General features: G+C 48.8%; 1 protein-coding gene across 5 annotated transcripts in view; it reads right to left on the bottom strand.

Moving 5' to 3' along the window:
- fne (ELAV like RNA binding protein found in neurons) overlaps positions 1–26,889 on the bottom strand; it is a 175,842-nt gene that overhangs the window by 20,574 nt on the left and 128,379 nt on the right. For 2 of the 5 annotated variants that reach the window (XM_077643364.1, XM_077643367.1), the window contains exons 3-4: positions 18,821–18,844; positions 17,814–17,917 (exon numbers count right to left, since the gene is read on the bottom strand). In XM_077643364.1, coding sequence (XP_077499490.1) covers positions 17,814–17,917; positions 18,821–18,844 — 128 coding nt within the window. The remainder of the gene's footprint in view (positions 1–17,813; positions 17,918–18,820; positions 18,845–26,889) is intronic. The other 3 variants (XM_077643366.1, XM_077643368.1, XM_077643365.1) reach the window with 2 other exon arrangements.

Raw genomic sequence — 26,889 nt, 5'->3', positions numbered from 1 at the left:
GAGTGATAGAGTAACTCGGGAAGAGTTTGCTGGATTGCGGTCCCTATTGATCAGCATGAATGAAAAGCTCGATGGGCTGGTGCCCCTAAAAGAGACGGTTTCTAACATCGAAAAAAGTATTGAAGTAATGTCTGACAAGTATGATGAACTGCTGAAACGTCTTGCTGTACAAGAAAGTGACACAAAAAATGTGAAAGAAAGGGTAGAGAAGCTTGAGCAAAAGGCTCGATGTAGCGAGACGAAGACTGAAAAGCTAGTCACTGAAATCAATGAACTTGAATGGAGAAGCCGTCAGTTAAACTTGGAATTTCATGGAATTCAGGTTACTCCGAACGAAGACTTGTTGATGAAAGTGAACAGCGTGGCAGGTTTGTTAGAAGTCCCCGAACTGAGCAAACTGGATGTTGATGCTATTCATCGCCTTCCGGCGAAAGCAGGCAAGGTCCCAGGAATAATCGTTCGATATGCCCGACAAGCCACCAGGGATAAATGGTTGGAAAATAGGCGGAAACTTAGAAACAATGAGAGCAGTACTTTTATACTAGAGAATATGACAACCCGATGCCGGCAACTGTTTCTAACAGCGAAAGAGTTCGCAAAGAAAAAGGGCTACAAATATGTATGGTTCAGAAATGGCAAGATTTATCTGCGTAAGGCAGACGGTGATTCTTCTGTCATTGTGCGCAGTGAACGTGACCTTCCGACATGATCTATCTGAACAGTCAATCTTGATCATATTGCTTCTTTTAATATTTTATGTGTGAATCAACACGTCACAACTTTCTTCTGCCACATGAATTGAATGCTGTTGTCTCGGGCTATCAAATAAGCGCTTTGAAATGCCTTCACTTAAATGTTCGTTCCCTTTGTAACAAAGAAGATTCTGTCAAGCATTTTATTTCGAGTTTTTCATTTCAGTTTGATGTGATAATGCTCACTGAAACGTGGTGTAAAAATGATCATTGTCACTTCGGGTTTACACCTTATCAGTCATTCTCCTTAAATCGCCCAAATCGTCGTGGCGGAGGCGTAATGATGCTACTAAAGGAAGGGATGCAATGTGAACTGCTTTCTCGTTTCTCTGTTTCTTGCTGTGATTACGAGGTTTTGACTGCGAAAGTGAACAATTCTGTTTTCTCTGTATGTTATCGCCCGCCCGATGGAAATGTTGAAAACTTTTTTGCGTTCTACGAAGAGTTCTTATCGTTTATTTCTGAGGCTGGTTACTTTGTTCTATCTGCTGGCGACTTTAATATTGATTTGTTAGGAGATTCAGCAGCCAAAACCACTATGAATATGCTCATTACTTCAAACGGGTGCTCAAACCAAATCAGTTTGCCTACTAGGATCACAGAACATAGCGAAACTTTGTTAGACCTAATTATTACTAACTCGGTCAGTGAAAATAACATTGCGGGTGTGATGACCTGCGACTTGAGTGACCACCTTCCCACCTTCATAATATTAGATAGACACAATCATCATAGTAAAAAACAATTTATAAATGTTCAAATAATAAATCCTACTCGCCTAGATGCCTTCAGGAATGACGTGCTATATTCTGATTTCGAATATCTTCTTGCGATTAATTGCGCTGACAAGGCGTATAACATGTTCGTTGATCACATCGCTGAAATATATAAACGGCATTTTCCGCTTAAGCAACTGAAACTTGGTAGGAAAATACGCAAGCCTTGGATCACGCCAGAGCTCATTAAAAAGATCAATGAGAAGAATACTATGTACCATCAGTTTATAAAAACTAAAAATCCCCCAAAACTTAAGGAGTTTAAGATATACCGAAATCAGCTAAATAAAGAAATAAAGTTAAGCAGACAAAACTATTTTCATGCGGAACTTGACGCCTGCTCTCGTAAGCCTGATCTTTTGTGGAAAAAGTTGAACACTGTTTTAAATCGCAGTAACTCGTCCCCAAAAACAGATAAACTTAAAATCGGTGAAGTCGAGATATCCGGTTGCGCCCTGGCAAACTTATTTAATAACTATTTTGTGCAGTGTGGTGATTATTTTCCAGTGTCTGAATTTTCAAGATTCATGCCCCCTAGTAACCAATCTACTTTCTTTCTTGAGGCCGTTAGCGAAGAACAAGTTCGGTCTGTTTTTATGTCTCTTCAAAACAGCTCTAGTTGTGACGTTGAAGGTATGCAAATTCGACCGCTTAAACATATTATGGATCTTATCGCACCGACTCTTACCCATATATTTAATCTTTGTTTTTCAAGTGCCGTTTTCCCACAAAGAATGCAGGTGGCTAAGGTTACGGTATTGTTCAAGAAAGGTGATCGAAATGACATCAAGAATTATCGCCCTATCTCAGTGTTGCCAATATTTTCAAAGGGTTTAGAAAAGATTATTCATGAGCGCCTTTCAATTTTTTTTCAGAAATATGACCTTTTAACCCCTGCTCAATTTGGATTTAGAAAGCATAGGTCCACGGAGCTAGCCTTGATAGAACAAAAAGAGTTGATTTTATCACAATTTTCAAGTAAGATGGTTGTACTGGGCCTCTACATTGATTTCACGAAAGCATTTGACTGCATTGTTCATTCCATTTTACTCAAAAAACTTGAATTGTATGGAGTGCGTGGCCATTGCTGGAATCTTATAAAATCTTACCTTGGCTATCGGCGGCAGTATGTTCAAATAGGTGAGCACTGTTCCGACCAAAAACCGATTGCAAGAGGAGTGCCTCAAGGCAGCATTCTTGGACCTTTTCTTTTTAATATCTACATAAATGATCTGGTAAATACATGCGCTGAAGCCAAATATATATTGTACGCCGACGATGCCAGCATATTTTTTTCCGCTACAGACTGTGAGCAAATCAGCTATATAGCAAACTCCGCCCTTGTAAAACTTCTGGAATGGTCTGTAGCAAATCAGTTAGAAGTTAACACCAATAAAACTAAGGCTGTGCTATTTAGACCGAAATCAAAGCAGGTAAATATGAACGTAGATCTTATCTATGGCACCAGAAAAATAGAAATAGTAAGTAGTATTAAAATTCTTGGGGTCACGTTTTCGCAAAGTATGCTGTGGGATATTCATGTAGATTCTGTTTGCACTAAATTGTCAAGTGTCGTTGGTATTTTATCCAGATGTAGGTCTATATTACCTTTCAGCGTAAAAAAGCTGATATATAATTCTCTTTTTTACTCTCACCTCTCTTACTGCTTTTTGGTATGGGGATCTACCACAGTAACAAACTTAACAAAGGTGTACGTCCTACAAAAAAAGATAATTAGGCTTATTTTTGATGTCCCCTACAATTCTCATACACATGCTCTGTTCATTAAAGCAGATATAATGCCTGTCTGGAAATTGTTTAGCTATAGACTAACTGTTGCCTTTAAGTACGAATTAAAAGAAAATCGAAACTTCTTTCGCAACCTAGCCAAGCTAGAAATAAAGCCTACATCCTACACTATACGTCAGTCTGAATACTGGAAGGTGGTCACTCCCCGTGCTAACTATTCTATGGGTACACTATCGTACATTTTGCCTAAACTTCTTAATGATCTGAATAAATGTGGAATTGATTTAGGTCGCACTACAGTTCGTGAACTGCGCCACGTGATATGTCATGTTTTTGAACAATTCTAATATTGATTTCCTTGTGATACATTAAATCGAATCAATTTTGCGTTTCTGCATGTTTGTATTCCTGTATGTTTCATGTATGCTCCTGTACTGCCTTGTAGAGGGGACCGTGGGCTCTAGTCAAGCTGTTCAGCAGCTTTTACCCACGGCCCCTCCATCGTTTTGATGGAAATAAAGCTATTATTATTATTATTATTATTATATTCTCCTACGACCGATAAATAATGTATAATAGAATTTATTTCTCGTGCTGTTCCGGTTTTGGTTTCAACAGCCGAATGAGGACTGTGACGTCAACGTGTGCTTACAGGTCACCTCAGACATAGAAAAACTGAAATATAATCGCTGCTTCTACATTCGTTGTCTTTCCGGTACTTGAGGAAGGCTGACTTCAGCGCTGCAGTAAATAAGAACTACGAAGCAGCGATTATACGGAAGTTTTTCTATGCCTCACGTGACAGAAAAACACTCACTGGCGTCACAGCCATTGTTGGGCAGTTGAAACCGAAACAGCATGACAAAAAAAAATTTCGATTATAAGTTAATTAGGGGTCATAGGCGAATATCGCACGGCCATTCATGCGTAGTAGTTTTCCGCACCATTGTACAGAAGAAAACATGCAATCAAAATTCGGTGTCTATATTTCTTTAACTAGAGGTGAATATCAAAGACCTTTGTTCTACAGTCGACGTAGCTGGGTTCATGATTTGGATGACAAGTACAGAGACTGTCACAAGGCAAGGCCAGTTTTACAGCGAATGTCCAAGGCACGAGCGCCCTCTTGCTGACATGTTCTAGCCCTAAAAGGCAGGGCACAGCTAGGTATCAGCAAACGTGCTACTAGCAACGCAGCGGGTATCAAAGTTCGCGCACATAAATAGACAGTCGTGCTCGGTTAAAACGAAATTAATCGAGAAGGGGGGCGTGCAGAGCAAAAAAGTAATTGGGCTGTTTTCGCCGGTCACGACTGCTTGTTATACACACGCACCCGCTGCAGCAGCGCCGTGCATCTGGTACGGGACATATCGAAGAAAAAAATGAGGAGAAATACGAAGCAGAAACGCGCGGCGAAAAAAGAAATCTCATTAGCACTGCTCGCACCGTGATTGGACGGCGCGAAAAAAACAGGAAGGGGGGGGGGGGGGGTGTCACGCGTAAAAACACGAACAAGACTGTGTACACCGACTCGCGTGTTACACGACCTGCAAGGCAGAGGCAAAATCCAAACACGGAGTCGGACATCGTCGGAAGATGAGAGCGTGGAGCTCTAGAAAGAAAGAAGGAAAGAAAGAAAGGAAGAAAGAAAGAAAGAAAGAAAGAAAGAAAGAAAGAAAGAAAGAAAGAAAGAAAGAAAGAAAGAAAGAAAGAAAGAAAGAGCAGTGGATGCTGGCAACAAAATGCGCGCGACGAATCGCAAGGGACGGCAAGAAATCGGATTACCTGAAAAAGTCATGAAATGTAAAAAAAAAGAACGTGAGTAACGGACGAAAAATGGCGCCCAAAATCAGAGAGGGGGGAAGGGAGGGGGAGAAAAAGCAAAACCAATGACGTAACGACGCCGGCAAAGCGAATTTGGAAGCTAGCGGAATGGTCTCAAATTTTTAATCTTCCTACACAGGGAGGAACGTACAAAGATAAAATTCGCCGGTCGACGACGTATCGGCGTGTAGAGAAGGGAAGAAAAAGGAGCGGAGCAGGAGGGGGTTGAGGGGGGGGGGGGGGGTGCAGGTGTTCTTAAGCGCGCTTTCGAAACGGGGCCCTGTAACGACATCGTGCGCTACATATTGGCTTTGAAGTTATTAGCCGGGGCCCGGGCGCGCGCGCGTGGTGCCGCAGCCCGTGGAGGTACGTATATGCGCTGTTCCGTCGTTGTCGCGCTGTTTTTCGATACACGGCGCCGCGAGGCGGCGTTGACACTAAACATTATTGGTCTTTGGAGTTATTAGATTTGTCCTCGCCTTCCCGTAGCCGTGTATTTGTTGTTTTTTTACTTTTCCTCTGTGTACTTCTTCCTGTCGGTTTGCACTTACGATAATGAGATTTTTTCTTTTTTTTCGGCATGCGGTATTCACACACGGAAGTCCTGAAATGAAAGATTTTTGGTAAACGATGAAAGCATTACTCAGGAGACTGGGTGGCCCGGAAATACTTTCAAAAAGAACGTTCTCTTCACGTGCAGGCAAGTTAAAAATGACTCCACAGAGCAAATTGCTGGGCTAGTTGGCTCATAACGCATTCCTGCGGTGTTGTGTATGCGTGCGCCTCTCTCTTGTCCTGCTTCAGTTTCGCTGCTTCCGCCATCTGTGCGTTAAAAATGACTTTCGGAAAATAGGTACATTTTTATAGCACAGTAGGGCGCCCTTTACATGCTAGGCCCCTTAACATGTATACAGGCACAAAGCGCGCGCTTATTTTCCCCATCGCGCACTTTTCCGGAAAATAACGATAAAAGGAGAGAAGAAATATGGCGACCATATTCCTTCCTGCCTATACTGTCAAGCAGAGGTGGAATTTTACGCATGTTCATGGTTTGTTTTCTAGAGGTATTCAGAGCATTGTTTTGCAAAGAACTACATATACGAGTTAATTTGTAAACCGTAACTAACCTCTATTTAAATCAAAGCCTGGTTGGGGGTTGCAGTGATGGTACGGAGAGTTGCGATTAGCAAATTTACATGGATACAGTGAACGCAGTTGACAAAGAACAGCGATGAACTCAGGTCAGAAGGTAGGGGCCTAGTCCTGCCATGAACGTCATGGTTTAACCCGTGCAGCCTCTTAATTCTCTCTACCCTGCGTGCACAGCTATCCGAGTCTCAATACTCCACTGGCGCATAGAATGCGGTTGCCGCAATGCATGGTTCTATCGGCCAGAGTACCATAGTTTGGCCATAAAGTCGGCTGGCTACTACAAAACATTCGTCGAAGATGCGGCTCTCTGAACTAACGCATAACATTTACCCAAACGGGCCTTACGGCCCTACCTTGGGCACAAAAATAAAATAGGACCCTTTAAACTAAACTCAGCTCTTTTGTTCCTGCCACAGCCTTAAGAATCGACGTTACGCCTGGGAAGGAACCAGACTTGCTTCTTCATATCCACCCTGCTTGGACAGGCTCTTGCGGCGCGCTGGTATTAGAAATTCTCGTCACTTCCCTGCCTAATTTCTTCGACTACTAGCCGACTCTCGACATTTTCTGTAGTGCTCGAATGTCCTCAAGCAGAACTCCATCAGCAATCATTCTCACTGCCCTCCGGCACATTCCAGACTTTGCCCATTTGGCGTCCACAGTATGGACCAGTGTCTGCAGCTGCTTTAAGGTGTAGCTGTCCGCCAGCTAAATTCTACGGACGCTCCAAGCGACCGCACGCGAGGAATAAGGATGCAAAGCACGTGCTACAGGAATGGGAAAAAATATGAATGAAAAGAAGCAGGGTAGCCAACCGGAACGTAAATCGACGAAAATTCAAAACGACATACAGCCTTGATAACCGAGCTCCGAAGAAACACGGAGAGACACGAGAAGTAGCCAACAATGTTAGCCAAGAAATGTTGAAAAATAAGCTTATAGAAACGCAGCCGCTGTGAAACGGAACCTAAGCGCGAAAGCCGCGGCCGTCAGGCGTATTTCGGTGGGGCAAGGAAACGGCAGGCAATCACAAGACCATTACCGCCGGGAGCCAAAGTGACCACAGGCAAGCCACACCGGAAACAGCCTGACACAGTAACTTCCCAGTTTACAGGCATGCAACCCAGCTAACCACCGAAACAACCGTTCCGGTCCCTGCGCCCGCTCTCAGTGACTCACGCGCGCGGAGCCCGAATAATTCAAGACGAAGCAGCAGCGCTCGTCCCCAAAGCCAGCTCGACTGAAGACAGGGAAAACGCACGTCTCGAGGAAGGAAGGCTCCGTGGAGAGATCATGAACGCGCAATCTGCCGCTTCCCCCTAGGGACGAAGGAGGAGAGTCCCGGCGACAACGCGCGCCGTCATCAAGCCTTTCGCGTCGACGCTCGGAAAACAACGGGGGAACGGTCACGCACGCACGTTAGCACAAACACACGCACAAGAGAAGGAGGAGGAGGAAAAGGGCAAGGGGGCGGCGAGTGCATCGGGATGGAGGCCTCCGGGGCAAAGAACGAGGCGAGGCATCAACGAAGCGCCGCTGTCCCCGGGGAACGACCGCGAAAAAGACATTAGGGAGGGCACGCGGGACGGCCGGGAAAAAGGGAGGGGGGGGGTGAAAAACAATCGCAGCAAGCCCTCGCGTGGCCCGCTTTAAAAACTTCCCTCGGCGGGTTGGTTGGGGAGCAGAGTTTTTCGTCCCCTGTGGCAGGGTGTGGAACTTCTCTCCAGCCTCGGAAGGGGGACCGGAAGGAAGGAAATAGGGACGTGGCAAGGCGAAACAAGAGCCGTTATCTCCATTTCTTCCCCATTTCTTCGTCTAGCGCCGTACGCGCGGGGAACCATCCCCAATTGTTCCTCGGAACGGGACAGAAAGGGCAACGACGACGGAAGCTGGAGGAAAAGGAGCCCCGATGAACGGACGGGTGAGGTTTCGAGAACTCATTTCTCGCGCTATCGCCGACTGAAGACGCCGAAATGTGTGTGTTGTACACATAAAGGAAGACGAAGAAAATAACCAGCGATCGTCTGCGTGAGAAAGCTTAGTGGTTCTTTTCTTCCTCCCACTATAGATGCCGAGGGGGTTTGCGACCGCAGAGCTGTGCCGAGGGAGGTCGTTAACAGTTCCACTTTGTTTCTTTAGTTTTCAACACCGTCGAAGAGGCGAATAAAGTGTATTTTCCCCCACCAGTGAACTGGCACAGCGTGGACGACCGGACACCACAGATGTCTTTCTCTCTGTAGATACCCATCCCGTCATTGAGGAGACACCTCCAAGCTAGGTGTCCATTTGCTACTTTCCGTCAGAACGAGTTTTACAGCGTTGTCGCGAAGCACTTGGTACTTTTACTTTGCCACTGCTTTTCTGCGGCTATAAAAAGCGCGCACCTCAAATCGCCGTTCTCCGGTAGATGGTGCCGTCACTTCGAAGCATCACTTCTACAAACACCCATCACGGCTGTGGGCGGAAAACCCATATCTGCGTGACCAAAACGGCTGCCGCAGTGATGACGCCAATTTCTTTCCCAGCTGCACTAGAGAAGTGGCTCTAGAAGTGTTTGAAGAAAGCAATGGAAGCCAGTGTTCACGAATTTTAATTTAGGCGATACTCCCACAATTGGAGGCATAATTTTGAAGAACGAACCTAACTGTTATAAGCACTTTTTTTTTTCTGCAAGGATGCCGCAAAGCTCACTTTGCCGGCACTACCAATAAATAACTTTCCGCTCCTGAATCTGATACACTATTCAGCGCTCATGTAATCCCTCAAATACCGGGCATGCATCGACCCTGACGCTTCTGAAAAGCAAAAGTACTTAGAACTAGCTAATCGTGAAGCCCTCATTTCCCAGCTCGTCTTGCGTGACATGTTTATGCCTACAGTAGACGAAATCACACTTCTCCTAAGGTTCCCGAAACAACACTGTAGTTATTGGAAACACTCTTCCTTAAACGGAAGACTACCCGCAGCGAAGCGTATACGTGTGCAGCGATGATAAATACCAACCGCATTCCGGCCTTCGCGCCGTTCTTCGTGAGCACCAGCGGCTCCGAAGGACCGCTCTTCTTTCTCCGGTTCTACAATCATTGCCGTCCTTTTCGCGCGAGTCCGAAGCGGGGCCTCGCCGTATCTGTCAGCCACATCCGCGCCGACTCGCATCAGCGCCGGTCCCGATGTGGACAAACCATTTAGTCCGCAGCCGGGAACACTTTCGGGCGCGCCGCATCGGTGAAAAGGGGAGATTTCCTCGGTCCGTTCCTTCTTTCCCCATTTGCACATAACCGGAGGCCGCTACAAAGATGGTGTCGCGACATTCGGCGCTAGCGGGCTTTCTTTCTCACTGAGCTAGGACGCAAGCAAGCTGCGACCGCCGGTTCCGCTCGCTTTCGTCTTCTCCTTATCTTGGTGCGGGGCTCGTAGAGCGGTTCCTTTTCGTCGCCCGCTGCTGGACGGACATGACTGGCCGTTGTTCCTTTCAGTGAAATGCTTCCGGCACCGGAGCGACCATCATGCGCCCGATTTTCTATTTCCTTACTTTTTCTTCTTTTAGAGAAACCATTCCGACGACGGCGAAAACAATTTTAGGCAGCCTCTTCAGGGCTGCATCGCCGGCTGACGTTTCGAAAGCAGAAAACAAAGACAGCAGTCAACACATCATGGATGCTGCGTCCGATCGACTATACTATAGCAGAACCACCTACAATATTCCCGCTTACATACAGGGGAACCTTCGGCGCAGGATCTCTTTCCGATCGCCGAGCCGTTACGCATTGCCCAGCGGGTGGAGGACGAAGCTTCGATCACGACCATCGGGATCAGGACTCGCGGAGTTTTCATGGCGTCATCAGCCGTAGTGCATCTTAGGCCACGGTCACGCGTGCGCGTCGCTATAGGCATTATCGTACGCTATCTGAATCCCTGTTCGGCACGAGTTTTCTTTCTTTTTTTGGTTTTCAGAATGCACACTAGATTTTGTCGCGAACCATGTGACGGTTGTGGGGGCTAACTAAGAGGCTAGAAATTAAGAATGGCGCATCGAACTGCGGGAAGGAAGATGACAGGGATAACGTTAAGAGACAGGTACAGAGCAGTCTAAGGAACAAGCACGAGTTAAAGATGTTCTAACTGATACAAGAAGGGAATGCACATGGAGGTGGGACGCAAGGGAGTGGATTCAAGGAGGAGGCACACGTTTTAGGGTGTGGCAAAGGATAAGACGAGAGGATGTGATTCAGAGGCTTGTGGGTATAAGATAAGATATAAGAACGGTGCCTAATTGAGTGTGCATGATGCTTGCTATCCGCTACACTTTACGGGATTGTGGGTATAAGGTTGCCGCAGCTGGCTCAGGACAAAGATAAATGCAGATCGGAGGGAGTGACATCTTGAAGTGGACGCAGTTGGCTAGATGATGGCGAAATGGGTTCCGAGAGACAGTGCTTTCTTGCGCAGTCAAAACACCTCGTCGCCGCCAGGGCAGCACCGGATCCCCGTAGCACAGTGATGGCCCGTCGCTATCTCCAGCTTCACAGAACCTGTGCACGCACGATTAGCGCAGTATTCTTGTCCAGTTCCAAATGTTAGGCAGGAAAAAAAAGCCTTCATCTCAGTTCTTCGGGTTTCTCCCTGCCGATGTTAATTATTCGCTGCTGACACGAATAAGGCTTCATCAAACCGCCCTGCCCTCAACGAAATCACAAACTCCGATTTGTTGGCGTCTTTTTTGGATGGAGTGCCGACCTTTCGCGCGTTTACAGATAAGCGGAGAAAACATTCCTGAAAATCAGGTGCGCGTAGAGGCACACCTGAAGGTTCGACATGGCAATGAGGAAGATGCTAAAAACAGCTATCCATAACGATCTACAAACGAGACCAAGCCTTGTAACTCCGAAGCGGAAGGGGAATATAACGTGGATTCCGTTCGAAGAGATGGAGCTGCACATATTAAGGAACAAGCCAAAGTTGATCATGCCCTAGAAGAAATTGATAGAAACATGTGGGGTTTCGGGCACTACAATGCGACGAACCGGAAAGTGATGATTGCTCAGGTAATATGGAGGGCATAATTTTAAAAAAATGAGCACGCGGGAATAGCATAAATATTGCATTAGAACATTTCCTGGCTAAATGAAGGTCCATATCGAAGGGGGCCTTTCAGAGGAAGAAACACGGCTAATGAAGGCCCTCGACAGCATGGCATCGCGCTTGACGTTGAAGCAGCAAAGGGGGCTTTCATAACACTGCGCGTTGGAATTCACAAAAAAACTTCACAGCTGTTTGAATGATACGCATCTATGTCGTTCACGCTGCACAAGGACTGCGCAACGTTTCATAGATAGGATAGTACACGGATGCACTTCTGCAGATTTTAATGCACCATTTGCTGGCTGTCTTCTAACAGCTCCTGTGGAAGAATAAGTATGGTTACAAGTGTAGCCGGTGAAGGGCCGTAAATGGCCATACGATGTGAAGTAAGCAATGCTTGGGATCAGTTCAGTTACCATGTTACAATGACACGTCGTCACAACAAAGCTAGATAGAAACCTGGGTATGAAAACCGGTCTCTTTCCTATCTTTCTAGCTTTCCTGTGTGCGTCTTTCTGGCTTGTCTATTTTCCGAATACAATGCACCAACTAGCCCAACAACGTGTGTCACTCAAGATAGGTACGGTCGCAGAACAGACCTACAAAATCAATGCCAGTCCCTATAGGCTGCCTGTGAAAACAGGGGAGAACATCGTTCGTGGCAACCATTCGAACTGCAAGGTTCCGACGAGACTCTCAGAATCAATCTATCTGTTTCCCCAGAGATGCGTCATCGTGTGCCACGTGTCAGGAAAGCTGAGAAAAAAAAACCGTGACAGCGCGCATTTCCTCAAAAGGAATTCAGCGCAAGGCGAGCGAAAACTGCCGCGACACCTGTCACGGCGTATCCCACCGTCTCCGGGTCGGCGTTTTATTAAACGGGCAGTCGCGATTAGGCCCGAAGGCTGGGAAGCAGCGACACACTGCGAAGCAGAGAGCGCTGCCCACACGGCCAGCCCACGATGACATTAGCGTGACAGCGTCACGAGCCACGTCCGCACCTCCCCCTCTCCGGGGAGCGCGTAGTTACGCAAGGACAGCTAGCGGCGGCAGCCTGCAGAAGCGTGCCCGAAGGACAAAGGGAAGCGGAGATGGGAGAGGAGAGAATCCGTCCCTGGGATTCGGGAAAGAGGGATCGCTCTCGGGAGTTGAAAAGAGGAAGGGAGGAGTAGAGAGGGGCGCCCCTCCTCGGGTTCGGTGTGCAGTAAAGCGGCGCAAGACGCCACGTGCTCTGGAGCAGCCCGAGCGCGCCTGCCGCAGTTCACGAGGCGGAGCGACGACACGAGCCGAGAGAGGCTTCGCTGTACGGGGCACGGCTGCAACGTCGGCGGCGACGCCCGCGGGAGTGGGGGAGGAGGAGGTAACATAAAAATGGGGATAAAAGGGGGCGCAGGCAGGATAACTGCAAAACACAAGACAGGGGAAAAAAGGGGGAGTGCCCATAGGAGGAGAATGTGGGTAATAAGAGAAAAGAAAATGAACAGAATACGAAAAGATACCGGCGCAGGACGAGAGAGAGAGAAGGATAGCGTCTGTAGAGAGGAAAAGAAGAGAGAGACCGAGGGGAAAGAGGAAGTACAGCGGAGGGAAAGGAGAAAAACGTTTCCATGGCGACGCATCGATTAGGGAAGAAGGAACCGCGCGGCTAGACTGCGACGGCGGCTAGCGCCGGGAAAGCTGGCGGCAATGCGCGCCGCGTGTCTTTTCGAGGTTCCTGGCGGCGGGACTGGTGGCGGGAGCTTACGCTCTTTCCTTTTTGATGCCCCGCGCACACTTGGGCTTCTCTTGTTTAGTTTTTTTTTCTTTCTGCCCAATTCCGCGCGCGTTATAACCGCGTCGGCCCTTCACTCAATTTTCTCCACGTTGTCGAGGCTCGCCATTTTTCTTCCCTGCAGTTCCTTTTGTCGTTAGCGAAGCGCGCGTCTCCGGTGCCGGGGAAATTTCCTTTTTTTTCCAAGTCTTAATACCAGAATGCACTTTTTATTGCTCTTCAGCCAACCTCCTCCTTCCGTCTTCATTTTTCGAGCACGAAAAACGCTTCAACCGAGACAGAAACACGCGTGGGTGCGTTTCCTTCCCGAATAGGGAACGGCTCTCCCTTCTCCGTTCTTGCTCGCTGTAGCGGCTTCCGGCCCATCGCTATCGACTGAAACCGTTTTCATGAGCACGTGCCGATAAAAAGCAGGAGCGCCTTCGCCTTGTAAGCGGAGAAAGCAGGCAAGAAGAGGTAGAAAATTACATACGAAGCTTGAAACTTGAATCGCTCGCGTGCCCTTTCAAAATCTGAGCCGGCCGTGCGCCCGGAAAGCATCTGCTGCGCACAACTACCGCAGCTTCGGTCGTAAACAAACCCCGCTAAATTCTCGAAATGCTCGGACGGGGGCCATCAACGACGATATATGCTCAGAAACCATCCACGACGGCTGTAGTAAGGAAGCTTTGCTTGCGCAGGAAGCACGCGTTGAACGTCGCGGGAAGATCATTGCAAAGTGGATTCACTTTGTTCCCTTTTCGAACGGAATGCGGGGAATATAAAGCGAGACTGAAAATAACCTCGAGTGAATTACCGTTCAGAGCGGATTTCCTGTTTTGCTGCTGCGATAGATGTCGCCTTCTACCGCCGGGATCTGGCCTACAAAGTTCTGAATCACTCTGGCAGGCTGGCAAATGTAACGAAAGTTTGTAATACACACGCATCTTTTCTTACCTTATGCGACACATCTGGTCAGCCGCGCTCGAACTGTAAAACGGTTGAAGCGTATTTAGTCCGCCTATTTGGTCGGACGAGACGCGGATTATGGTTGCCGCAGTAGTTCAGCGTTATTAAAACGTTCGGCTGTCCAGCATCGGATTTTAGGTTCGATCACAGGTACGGTGGAAGCGTTTTCCTGACCGCAAAAAAGTGCTAAGAGTGCGACAGACGTACTCAACCAGTAGTGTGCCACAGAGCAAAATGAATTCCACCGAAGCGTATTATACTGGAAACTTACTGCAGGCAAAATGTCCGCACGTGTACTGAAATCGCAACGGCTGTTAAAGTACAACACGCGGCTGAGAATAGTCCAAAGCTCCCCTAAGCGCGTCGCGGTTCCTAGCTCAGAGGTAGCATTGATGCGCAGAGCCTCCATTAGCCAATAACAGTAACCAGGCACGAATCGAAAAAAGCTGAGCAACGTCGCAAGCCATCACACGCAGCGTGCAATATCGTTATGTTGCGCACCATGCTCGATACCGGTGGAAGGACCATTTAGTAAGCCGCAGGAAGCACAGCACAGTATACAATGAGACCGATCATCAAAACCGAATCAGTGCTGCTTATTCCGTTAGCCGAAGTACCTCAGATAATGCACGAAATTGCAAACTAAACAGAAAAGAAATTTAAGAAAGACGATGCCTCGGAAAAAACTAATAAAAATTATAATTGGTTCATGGGGGAAAGGAAATGACACAGTATCTCTCATATATCTTTGGACACCTGAACCGCGCCGTAAGGGAAGGGATAAAGGAGGGAGTGAAAGAAGAAAGGAAGAAAGAGGTGCCGCAGTGGAGGGCTCCGGAATAATTTCGACCACCTGGGGATCTTTTCAGAATTACTTTTCGTCAGATGGTCACCAGACAGGCAGCAGTAACACAAACGCAATGACTTATTCACTTTTTCATCTTTCCTGAACTGCTCGAAGGCCTCAGAAAAAACAACTAGACATATTTCGCGGTGTTGCCACGTAGGGCAGGAATCAAATACTCGACATCGTTCGAGCGAAATGTATACATGCCGCCAACGATCGCAGATTCCTGTCCCTCCCTGACACGACGAGCAAATACTCGCCGGGCACAAAGTACGCCCGGAGAAATAAACAGCGACCACGGCAGGCAGGTCGAATCCCTAATGGACAGGAGAACGACCGCAGAGAAAAGGAAGGGATGACAGCGGCGCCCCAGGAGAAACAACGACAAAGTTGCGCCCCCGCGGCCGTCCAAGCCAGCCTATGCGGGCCACGCGCCTGCACGTGCTAAACAAAGGACCGAGAGCCCGAGAACGCTGCGAGGGGCAGTGGGGGAAAAGTGGGTGCCCGCAACCAGCCAGTAATGAGCCCGAAGGAAAGACACAGAAAAGGGGCTCCGAAGAAAAGGAAAAGGAATGCTGGTTTTTCTCTACAAGAAAAAAAAAAGCGCAAGAAGAGGGAGGAAAGGAGACGAAAAGAAGCGACGATTCGGGGCTCCGGCGAAGAGATTCCCGCCAGGACGCGGGGGACCGAGGGAAAGAAGAAAGCCGCAGCCGGGAAAGAAAACGCGGGAATGATCCCCAAATAGGGATGCCAGGCAGGAGAAAGGGGGGAAAAAGGCACGGTCGGTAAGAAGCTTGAATAAGACCGGGTGCTCCGAAATGACCAGGCAGAGAGAGAGAGAGAAGGAAAACTCGAGAGAAAAAAAAGGCGGCCGCCTCCGATCACGTGAGCGAATGCCAGTGACAAATGGGGAATCCAGCCACCGGGTTGGCCGCGGCAGGGGCTTGTGTAATGGTCTGGAGAAAGGAATGACGCCTGTCCCGACAAAGGGATGAACGCCGCCTGGTATATACCGCTGCTTGCGAAAGAAGAACGCGAAAGAAGAACGGAAAGAATAAAGGCGCGAGGAAAAGGGCAAAAAAGGGAAGAACGGAAACGAGAAAAAAAGGCCAACGAAGTGTCTTTCTGCGCTGCCATCGCCGCCGTCCTGCCCATCTCTTTTCCCCAATTCGGGATCTGTCGCTCTCGATCCTGGGTTGTCCAAGTGCCGGCCTTTTGTCTCCGGGCCAGTCTTCCCTTTCGCCCCTGGCCATTAGGTATTAAGCTGGGCGTTTTCCGGCCCGCCGTTGTTCCGCCCTTTGCTGGCCCCACCGCAGGGCAGCAGCAAGAAAAGGAACCCCCCTACATGCTGCGTGGACGCGAGGACGTCTCAGGGAACAATGAACAGCCTCCCCGCCTCCGTCCCCCAATCAACACAAGAACCGGCTTCCACGCCGCCACTGACCAGGCGGCAGAAACAACGGTCTTATAAGAGTCCTAGAATTTCGACGATTACGAAGTACGAGCAGGCAATAGTAACCGGAGACCCCACACGAATCCAACTACACACTACCCAAGTATGAAGCCTAAGCGGCTAGCGTTACGGGTAGCTACTCTCGTCAGCTGGAATTAATAAAGAAAATGACTCAGTATAAAGGCCGTTGCTGGTTTACTATACGGCCCTTTAGACCGTCCTTCAATTCCAAGCCTCTTGCTTGTGCTTGTGCGAACCCCTCGCTCTACCCTATAGGCAGACAAACAATCCGTCAGCACCGCTAGTGTAGTCTCAAACAACGTCCCCTCATCTCAAGTCGCGACAAGAACTCATGACTAATGTCCATCTACGCGGCACCGAAATGGCTTTCGATTACAATCCGCACGAGCAATCATCTATCGACGATAGACCCATCCATCATCCTCCCTTACCCAGCAATGGGATAGCTTGCTAACCAGCCCCGCCCGGGAAGACCAGCTCGTCCTGATCTCCAGGGACCAGGCGGCTAGGGAAGCATACGGGTCTCGTGAAGAGGGAGCCAATTTCATCGACGGCGTCTAAGAGGACGTCGTAATTAGCTCGGCTCAATAAAGTTGTTTTTTTCTCTCTGTCTCTTACTTCAAAGTAAGTCAATACCTTATATCGTGGTTTAAAACATAAAATCAGCAAAATTAGCATTGTTTTGAAATTTAATGAAAAGCGTTCTTTTAAAAAGGGAACTTCTCTGGATCTTCTTAAGCAGCCCACGCAGGTCATTCTGTGCGGCAGCGAATGGGCCAATCAGTGCAGTTGACACTGGTCACGCTGACGGGATAATAACAGGCACCAGAGGGCCAGCATAGAAATTCATTCAGATAGTGATATGTCTTCTACGCTTCTTTCAGGCCCAGATCTGTGTTTCTCATTAGGGTGGAATGTGCGCCACTTAGGCCGCTCTTCCTGGCTCTTTATCTCGTACTATCGCGGGAAAAAGTAACAGACCCCGCCACCCCTTCCTCCTCCAGCTTCCGGTTGCTGCCAACCTGCGTGGGCGGCGCCACCTGACAAAGCACTTCTGGTGCCAAGACAGGCGCCAAGAAGACAGGTGCCAAGAAGGGCGCTGTGGGCCCTTGCCGAAACCAGAAGTATACTTTGTCAGGTGGCGCCGTCCACGCAGAGTGGAACGGGTCGGAACTTGGAGGGGTGTCTTACTTTTCCCCATGACAGTACATGCAGCAGGTACGGGACCTTCTCCAGAAGGAATTGCATGCAGAGACGAGGGACACGGAGGGAGTGCGCTACCTCGGGTGTCATGTAGTTCATTTTTCCTCGTTCGTGCGCTATATTCATTCTCAAGAATGCAAATCGACAAAGAGCCTAATTAACCGTTCTATGCAGATATGGATTAACCCAAAGGATTGAAGAGACAGGGGAGAGGCTCGAACAGCCGCCGACTCACCTTTATGGTCTTGTTCTGTAATCGCAGTCCGTTCAGCGTGTTGATTGCTTTCTCGGCGTCCTCCGGACGGACGTAGTTCACGAAGCCATAGCCTAGGCTCTGACCTGCGAACAACAGCCACCGGTGGCGAGCGTAAGCCCCGGGAGCACAATCGCCCGCCTCCGCGCGGCTGGGCATCACAAAGCACAAATTTCGGACTAGCCCACAACGCAGAAGAGCAAGTTGCACCGCGCAGAGTAAGAAAGGCAATCGTTTCACCTCGAAACTCGCGTCTCCTTGATTTTTTACTTTTACGGGTCGCGATTGCATCGCCTTACATGGCGCAAATGTTAAAGCACTTGTCGTTAGAGAAGTTAATTACTGCTTAACACATTCGCTGCTATATTTCAAGACGAAAAGCAGTACCTGTGTCGTGCCGGTCTATTTTTTTTTCCCGGTGAGAAACGCAGCCACAAGCAAAGTTGTCTTCGGTTAGCGAAATCGTTCATCGTGCAACGGTATTCGCAATGCTGTTCAGGGACTTTTGGGATTCCCAGACTGCGCAGCTAGCGCTTGGCGCTTTAAAGGCACCAATCAGCACGAGAAACTATGAAAGCCGTTCAGACATTAATGTGATTGGACAGCGAACGAGTGTCCGCAATTAGCGAACGTGCGAAGCACGAAAGCGTTCTAGCGCCTTAGCAAATCCACGCGCCCCACTGACTGCGGCCGCTTTCATGGCTTAGCTGTAAACACGTTTCGCAAACGTGCTTGAGCGTAGACATCGGCAACAATTCGCTCTATGCTTGCGTAATAGGAGCCTTAAAAACAGAACGCGCTGCACTTGGAAATGCAACAACTAATGCACGGCACAGAAGATATGGCGGTCACGTTAGCGACTCGAGACGCGCGAAATAAAAGCCGCGTGGCGCGCAGCGTGGCAAAATAAATGAGCAAATCAATTAAAAACAGATCCACAGAATAATAATCAAAAACAAATCAACCGTAAAAAACAGAAAACTACATACGGATGGGTGGTGAGGTGCCTTCTTCTAGAGAAACCGGAACCAAGCAGAACCGAATCGGGACAGGTTTCGAAAATGGCGGGATCCGGATACGGAAGCGGGGGGGGGGGGGGGGGGGGGGAAAGAGTTCCGTGTTCCAGGAAAGCAGGGCCGGGGAGTTTTTGAGGAGGGATTGAACGAAAAGCAATGTATAAAGAATAGAAAAATAAAATCACAGTGAGTGGCAAGGGTGCGACGAGGGACACGGAAAGGAAAGAAAAGAAAACAAACGTTAAAAAAAGAGGGGGAGGGTGGAGGAAGCAGGATGAGGATATAAAAGCAATTAAGCAATTGCGGTGGGCGACAAGCAGAGGTGCAGTTGTGAGTGGAAGTGTGAAGGTCACATCCAGCATTGCAACCAATGTTCGGCGTGTGCGGAGAGGAACAATAATTAATGTTTAAAAAGGGTAGGATTGTTGCACGAAACATCGGAGTCGCGTCAGAACAAAAGTAAAACAAGAAAACGAGATTGAAGGAATGTAAAAAAATAGATAGGAGGAGGTCAGTGTTGGGACCGGTGCAAAACAAAAAGAAAATCAATGGTGTCGTGAGCAAGATATCGCGTGCAAGAAGTTGGACAAAGCGGGCCGAAAGTGTTTACAACACAGTGCGGTGTAGACAGGAAGCGGGTGGAGAGTTGTGCGCATTAATGCAAAGTTTGGGATACGGGGGGGAAGTAAGGTAATGGGGGGACGGGGGAGGTCGGGAAAAGAACAAAAGGAGAAATTAGAACATCGCAAAAGAGGCAAAAAAAATTTCACTGCAACACTACGGCACAAAAACAAAGTCACAAATGAAACATACACGAAGCAAACAATAAACAAAAAGTACAAATGCGTTATACTAGACCTCAAACGAACCATTCTGCGCAGACTTTGCTTTTGCGAGTGTTTAAAAAGTGTTCCAGGCATAAATATCGAAAGACCAAGACTTGCTTCCCATAAAGAGAATCCAAGCAAAGCAGACACAGACAACGAAATGAAAAAATTGGCAGGGACCAGTTGCTATCACGCAACTAATTAGTACACCGTCCCTCGCTCGTCGAGAAAATTGTTCCGCTAGCTACGATAGCCGTGACGCCGCACATAGCTCGTCCAGTAATAAAACAGCGTCTGCATAAAGCATGAAGTGGCCACTCTTATCGCAGGAGGCATTCTTCTTAAACCGTTACAAGGAACTTTTCGTAGTCGTTCTTTCATTTCCAGCTAATGAATTATGCACCGAATACTTACCCACACGGCCACGTTCCTACATTAGCGTAGATTCAATCAGAGACCATAACAATGTTAAGAACAACGTCCGTGCTCTGACGCATTAATAAACCTATTTAGGCTGCACTATCCTCTGACAACGCAAGAAATATAAGTGACCCGAGAAGTGGACGTAGCTTCCCTGTGGACACGCACCATTAGCAGTAAGCTAACTACACTCTGTGCAAGCAGGCGCATCCGACTTTGTTCGGAAGTTCATTAATCTATAGTTTCGCATGATAGCGTACTATCGCGCTCATTATGAGCTGCAACACAGAACTGTGGCTGGGGGTCGGTTCTTGGAGAATTGTCACCGCAGCGGTTTATTTACCATAAAGCGGAATCTTCAGTCGATTCGCTCCAGACGCGTTGCGAGTGATATTGAGCGCTATGCATACGGGCAACAGGACAGGAGGGGCGAAGGTACGATGAAAAAAAAAAAAAGAACGATCAGTCGTTCATAAGCCACGCCATACTCGTGCTCCCGTTCCACTGTTCCATAAGATACCCCGCGCGCCTCCTCATTTCTACAGAGCCGCTTCCCGGATACAGTAAGGGGAAGAGCCGACAGCGACAACTACGCCAATCCAAAGCAGGGCTCCACTGCAGAATCCCTATCAGTCGTGTCACAAACTATTCGCCATAACATTTACCCACCCACGACGAGAGGCCAGAGTGGCAACATTAAGACGCACTGTACCAACGAATGGCAATACGGCGCGCGTAGCTGACATCGTTGTTCTGCAAGACGAGTTCCGAGACCATATCCACAAAAAGCACCGTATCCTCACCAAACAAGCTGAAAACGATGACGACAGAGACCCCCAATGTTTGTATATCGGTTTATGGGGGTTTAACCTCCCAAAGCGACTCAAGCTATGAGTGAATCCGTAGTGAAGGGCTCCGGGAATTTCGACCACCTGCGGTTCTTTAACGAACACTAACATCGCACAACACACGGGCCTCAAGAATTTCGCCTCCATCGAAATTCGACCGCCTCGGCCGGGATCGAACCCGCGTCTTTCGGGTCCGCAGGCTCTTGCCCGTATTCGTCTTCGCGCTTTGTGAATGAAAGCATGGAATACCAACTTGTCCAGCAACTGATTATAAAACGAGGCTCGGTGCTAAAAAGCGCAGTGTGGGCTGGCAGTGCACTCCGCCTCGTTCTTGCCGTGCAGTGGGTTCGTGCACCGAGCGTCGGTATAAAATTTACCGTCGTTTTGGCTTAATTCGGGCGCTGCGGCCTTCAACAGGTTTTTTTTTTCTGAATAAAAGAGTATCAAAGGACATCTGTATCGAGGACGCTATTGCACGGAACCTCCCTTCAGCAATGTTCTCACGCCTGAAAGGGGCTGGCTGGCATCATCCCGCAACCCGTTTACGACGTCATTGCACGAAACTATACCTCAAGCTACAGGGATCTTATAGTTACGTCCAGTAAACGAATGATATAGAGGTAGGGAATTACACAGATATTCCTTATTTCCAAGGTGCAGCAGCGCCTGTGAAACGTTTTAACACTGACTTCAGTATCGCCCACTGACGATTTCGATGTTCTTTATTTGCTTTTCTGTCACAAATTTGAACGTCTCCGTGTTTTGAAGCTTATATTACGCTTCGCCGCTTTATGGCAGACAGTTATCTCTTGAGAGAATCATAAACTCGCGTATTCCCAAGGCATCGAAGGTTGTTGCTCAAATGTTTAGTGGAACCCTGCAAGGTGCAGTAGATTTGAAATTAGGGAATAATTACAGACTGGCGTCCACCCAAGCGTAGCCATACAGCTACTAAGGAAAGCTATACAGCTTTCTCAGAAACTTCGCAGTTAAAGAAAAATTCGTCCTGGTCCGGGGTTCGAACCAAGGACCACCACTTCACTGGAGCGGTCGCTCTACCAACTGAGCAAACCGGGACGGTAAGCTTATGGAAGGGCGAGACCGAATCGATCAATAACTGAAGGTGATCAATAATTGATCAGTATTCGAAGGTTGACTTTACAAACCAGTAACAAGAACTGAAGCTGTCGCTCACACAGGCTCGCAAAGTAGCGCACGTTCATAAAGCAGAAAAATAGCGCCGCGACAGCTTGCTTGGTTCAAAAACACCGGGCGACTGAATAGCTTCCCTAATCAGTGGGTGCATCCCGGGGCGACAATACCGAAACTCGATCCGCGGTGGGAAAGGAGGAGAGATGCAGCTTCTGCCGGTGACAGCTCGCTTACCAAGCACAGCCGCTCCGAATACCCCGCAAGGGCGCAAGAAAAGGCACTACATACATCTAGCAAACAGCGTCGAAAGAGGAGGAGGCTCTGAATTCTATCGCGATAATTACGCCGAGCGCTGCACGAACACGTAGCAAGATGGACGGGAGCGCGCGCTGCAAAGCATTCGACACAGGCCGACAACGCCACGCTGGCGCCACGGGCTCGGCGCTTTCCTGGGTCCTTTCCTCATCGCTGACGCGCCTTTGTTGTGCCCACTTTCTCCCTCCTGACACTATCCTCGCACGCATGATTAGGTTGACGCGCCACCTGTCCACACTGCTGCGAAACAAACGGCAGCGGCGATCGGGACAGGGCAGGCGACAGAGTTGAACAAACGAGGGGCTCGGATTAGTCACTCTACCTTTGATTATGCTGTATAGATGAGAATACAGAATAACACTGCTTGCTTGCATGTATGTATGTATGTATGTATGTATGTATGTATGTATGTATGTATGTATGTATGTATGTATGTATGTATGTATGTATGTATGTATGTATGTATGTATGGAAGGATGGATAGATGTATGTATGTATGGAAGGATGGATACATGTATGTATGTATGTATGTATGTATGTATGTATGTATGTATGTATGTATGTATGTATGTATGGAAGGATGTATGTATGTATGTATGTATGTATGTATGTATGTATGTATGTATGTATGTATGTATGCATGTATGTATGTACGCACGCACGCACGCACGTACGTACGTATGTATGTATGTATGTGTGAATGTATGTATGCATGTATGTACGCATGTATGTATGTATGTATCAATGTATGTATGGATGTATGTATGGGTGGATGTATGGACGGATGGATGGATGGACGGACGGACGGACGGATGGAATGGGTTGCGCGGTGAAGTTTCAAAAACAGCTGAGGCGAGAAGCAACTTTCACCAGCAATAAGGGGGAGTAAAGAAATAGTCAAACTGTTTTCCCTCTCAATGTCTCTCAAACAGAACTTGCGCCTGAACGCACTGGTTCCCGGCAGAGAGCTGAGACAATGCGGTCTTCGATGTTTATTCAAAAAAAAAAAGGAGCACAGCAGATGCAGCGAGTTGCCTCGTTATTTTTTTTTTTTCGCCGTGTATGTGTGGGGGAGGCGGCGCCTTCTGACCACCTTTAAGCGACAACGGCTTTTGTGCCTTGCACACAGACAGTATTTTAAAGACTAATTGGAAAGCTCGGTGAGGAGAATCGCCTAATCTGGTAAGCGGTTGTGCTTAAATACATCTCGAGCTCATTTAAGACCACAACTTCAGTAGCCGACCCCGTAGCAGACCGAGGTCGGGTTTGCTTAACCTCGGCGCTTATTTTTCTGGCCTCTCGATGACCATTGCCAGCCTAGGAAACGGATCACCCGCAAACCAAACGGAATCTCAACGCCAGGCCAAATATCCGACGGCCCGATTCCGGGAAGGAAGCAATCTGGCCCTCGTCAGAGGAGCAGCCCGCGCTCGGCTGCTGCGAACTCTCCAAGCCCTGCTCCTTTACATATGCAGCCTCCACAAGAGGGGCGAGGCAGGCTGCTTGACGGCGTCCAACTTGAGGCCGACGACAGGGTGATTTAATTAAGGCACATAAGGTGAGCGAGGGGCAGCGCGGGCGTACGTACGTCACACAGCTGTGGAATGTGAGGCGGCGACAGAGGGGGCCGGCTTTCTGCCCCATGCCACGGCCGGGGTCGAGTAGCGGCGGCGGCGCGCGCTCCCCTCGAGACCGACCGGCCGTGCCTATGCAAAACCCGCCGGACGACAGCCGTTTCCTTGGAGGCGGAGACAGGCTCTTACCCGTGGGGGGGAGGCCGGCAAAGTCTCGGCATCCACGCGAAAGGCGCGCCTGACGAGCCGTCTCGCTAATAACGCTTCCCTTCGCCTTATAGAAGGTCAGCCGCGTGTTGCTCGCCTGGCTGGCGTGGATTGTGCAATACGCGACGAGTCTGACGCACGAAGAGGCTCCATACTGCAGTTGGGGATGCCCGCTTTCAACAAGTTCTTGGTTTGGTTTGTTTGGTTCGTAGGGGTTTAACGTCCCAAAGCGACTCAGGCTATGAGGGACGCCGTAGTGAAGGGCTCCGGAAATTTCGACCAGCCGGGGTTTTATTAAACGTGCACTGCCATCCCACAGTACACGGGCCTCTAGAATTTCGCCTCCTCTGAAATTCGACCGCCGCGGGTGCGGGATCGAACCCGTGTCGTTCGGAAGAACTCCCCAAGTTTTTCTTTTCTTTCTGACTGAAATCCAAAGAATGCTGCGATCGACAGGCTACGGCCATACAAACTACCCGAGTAACACATTCGAACAGCAAGCAGCTTTCCGTTCTTGGCCTTTACACGGCGACTCGAGAGGGCGTAATTAAACCGGGGCACGCAGCTGGAAAAAGACAGTCCCCGCAGCCGCGGCGCTACCCACGGCCCTCCCACACACCGGGCCGCATCGGATTTCAATCTCCGCGCGAGGCCCTGTTTACGAGCCTTCGTTCGCCCCGCGGGGAAACCCGAAGCCGCTTCCGACACCGGAGCGGTATATTAATAATTTCGAGCGACGCAAAAGGGCAGCGCTGTTTTGGGAAGACTTACGCTGCCCGGCCGCCTGCGATCGCTCATCCCTGGGAAGCCCTACAACGTCCAAAAGGCAGGGAAATCGACTCGGTGGCACGATCGCGTTGCAGGCCCGTGCGAGAGAAACCCAGAAGGACGCGCAAACACACACAACATACCCGACGCTATCTGTGGACACGGACGTCCAGAGAACTCTGCTTCCGTGGCCCGGTCAGAGATGAGAACGCGAGATGCCCCATTTTCAAGACTCTAAACAAAATGGAGTGGAAAAGGAGCTGCAATTCTGCGCGTTTAACTTAGAACTTTTATTCAGTTCGCGGTCTTGGCGCCAAAAACGCGCCGCCGCGGTGGCTCTGTGGTTACGATGCTCGGCGGCTCCCCCCTGGCTGACTGCGCTAGAGGACAGCATACTCCCTTCTGAAGCGAAAGCTCCACTAGGCTAGGTTTTCAAGAGGGCAGCGCCAGTGCAGTCACGTGACAGGTCATGTGACCCACTGACGTCATCACAATCTGCCCACCGTGGCAGGTGGCAACTGCCCCATCGGCCATTTCATCGACGCTTTACAGACACTGAATCCGTTCGGCAGTGTGTGTGTGGCGTTTGTGAACGTAGCCATGCAAAGGAAGCTCTCGCTTCTCGCCAGGGTTAACCAAAGTTTAAACCACAGCTAATTTTGTAGCGATAGCCACATTACGGTAGCATTTCGAGCCTTCAGCGTGGAGGCGCCGCCAGGCTGTCACGTGGTGCGGAGCAGCTTGCCGGCGGCGCGGCGCTGTGGCTGATCACGTGGTCGTCACCTGATTGGTCACGTGACCAGCCACGAGATGCGGAGCAGCTGCTGTTTCCAGCGGCGCGGCGCGCCGGCGAAACCGAGCTGCCACAGCTGTACGCATGAGCCGTGTCAAGTGGGACGAAGATGAAGAAACGCCCAGCGAAACGTAGCGGCGAAAACTGACTTTGCAATTCAACAGAGGAAGTTCCACTTGGCCAGCTGTAACTATCGCTTCACTCCAGGTTTAAGTAGAGCTGAACCACTCTCAATATTTTTTTACTCCGATACAGGCGTATTCGTGTTTGGAGTGAAAGGTTTTTTTCTTACCTGCAGAGTGCGGAAGTTGAAGTTATCTTATTAATAACTGGTCCTATTATTAAAATACCTTTTGGTACTGAACGCGCGCTGTAATGAAAGGTTGAACTGTATATTCCACAGCCAGCAGAATTAAACAATTGCTCAGATTCGGTTCAGTAGGCCACCTTCGTACGCTCTAGCAGAACGTCACGAAATGCATCGAATAATAGCGAGAGAAAAATTTGGAACAGAAAAAAACTGTTAATCTCTCAGCACCCGCCGCGGTCGCTAAGTGGTTAGGGCGCTCGACTACTGATCCGGAGTTCCCGGGTTCGAACCCGACCGGTGCGGCTGCGTTTTTATGGAGAAAAAACGCTAAGGCGCCCGTGTGCTGTGCGATGTCAGTGCACGTTAAAGATCCCCAGGTGGTCGAAGTTATTCCGGAGCCCTCCACTACGGCGCCTCTTTTTTCCTTTCTTCTTTCACTCCGTCCTTTATCCCTTCCCTTACGGTGCGGTCAGGTGTCCAACGATATATGAGACAGATACTGCGCCATTTCCTTTCTCCAAAGACCAATTATTATTATTATTATTATTATTATTATTATTATTATTATTATTATTATTATTATTATTATTATTATTATTATTATTATTATTATTATTATCTCTCAGCGGCAAATGAGAACATTTTTGCACTGTAGGATGACTGCGCATGAAGGGCAAATGAACAGCGCAGGCATAACGAGGGAAGGTACGGATGAATAGACGAGCAAATCTACCGAGCGCTTTCGCCAAAGATAAAATCAGGAAGTGGGGGAGTAAGGGGAAAAAAAGGAGCTGCTCCGGATCCCGTCAGGCGCCTGCCTACCATGTT

Source organism: Amblyomma americanum, chromosome 11 (assembly GCF_052857255.1).
Source record: "Amblyomma americanum isolate KBUSLIRL-KWMA chromosome 11, ASM5285725v1, whole genome shotgun sequence".
NCBI classification, from domain to species: Eukaryota; Metazoa; Arthropoda; class Arachnida; order Ixodida; family Ixodidae; genus Amblyomma; species Amblyomma americanum.
This window is presented reverse-complemented; position numbering and strand designations above follow the sequence as displayed.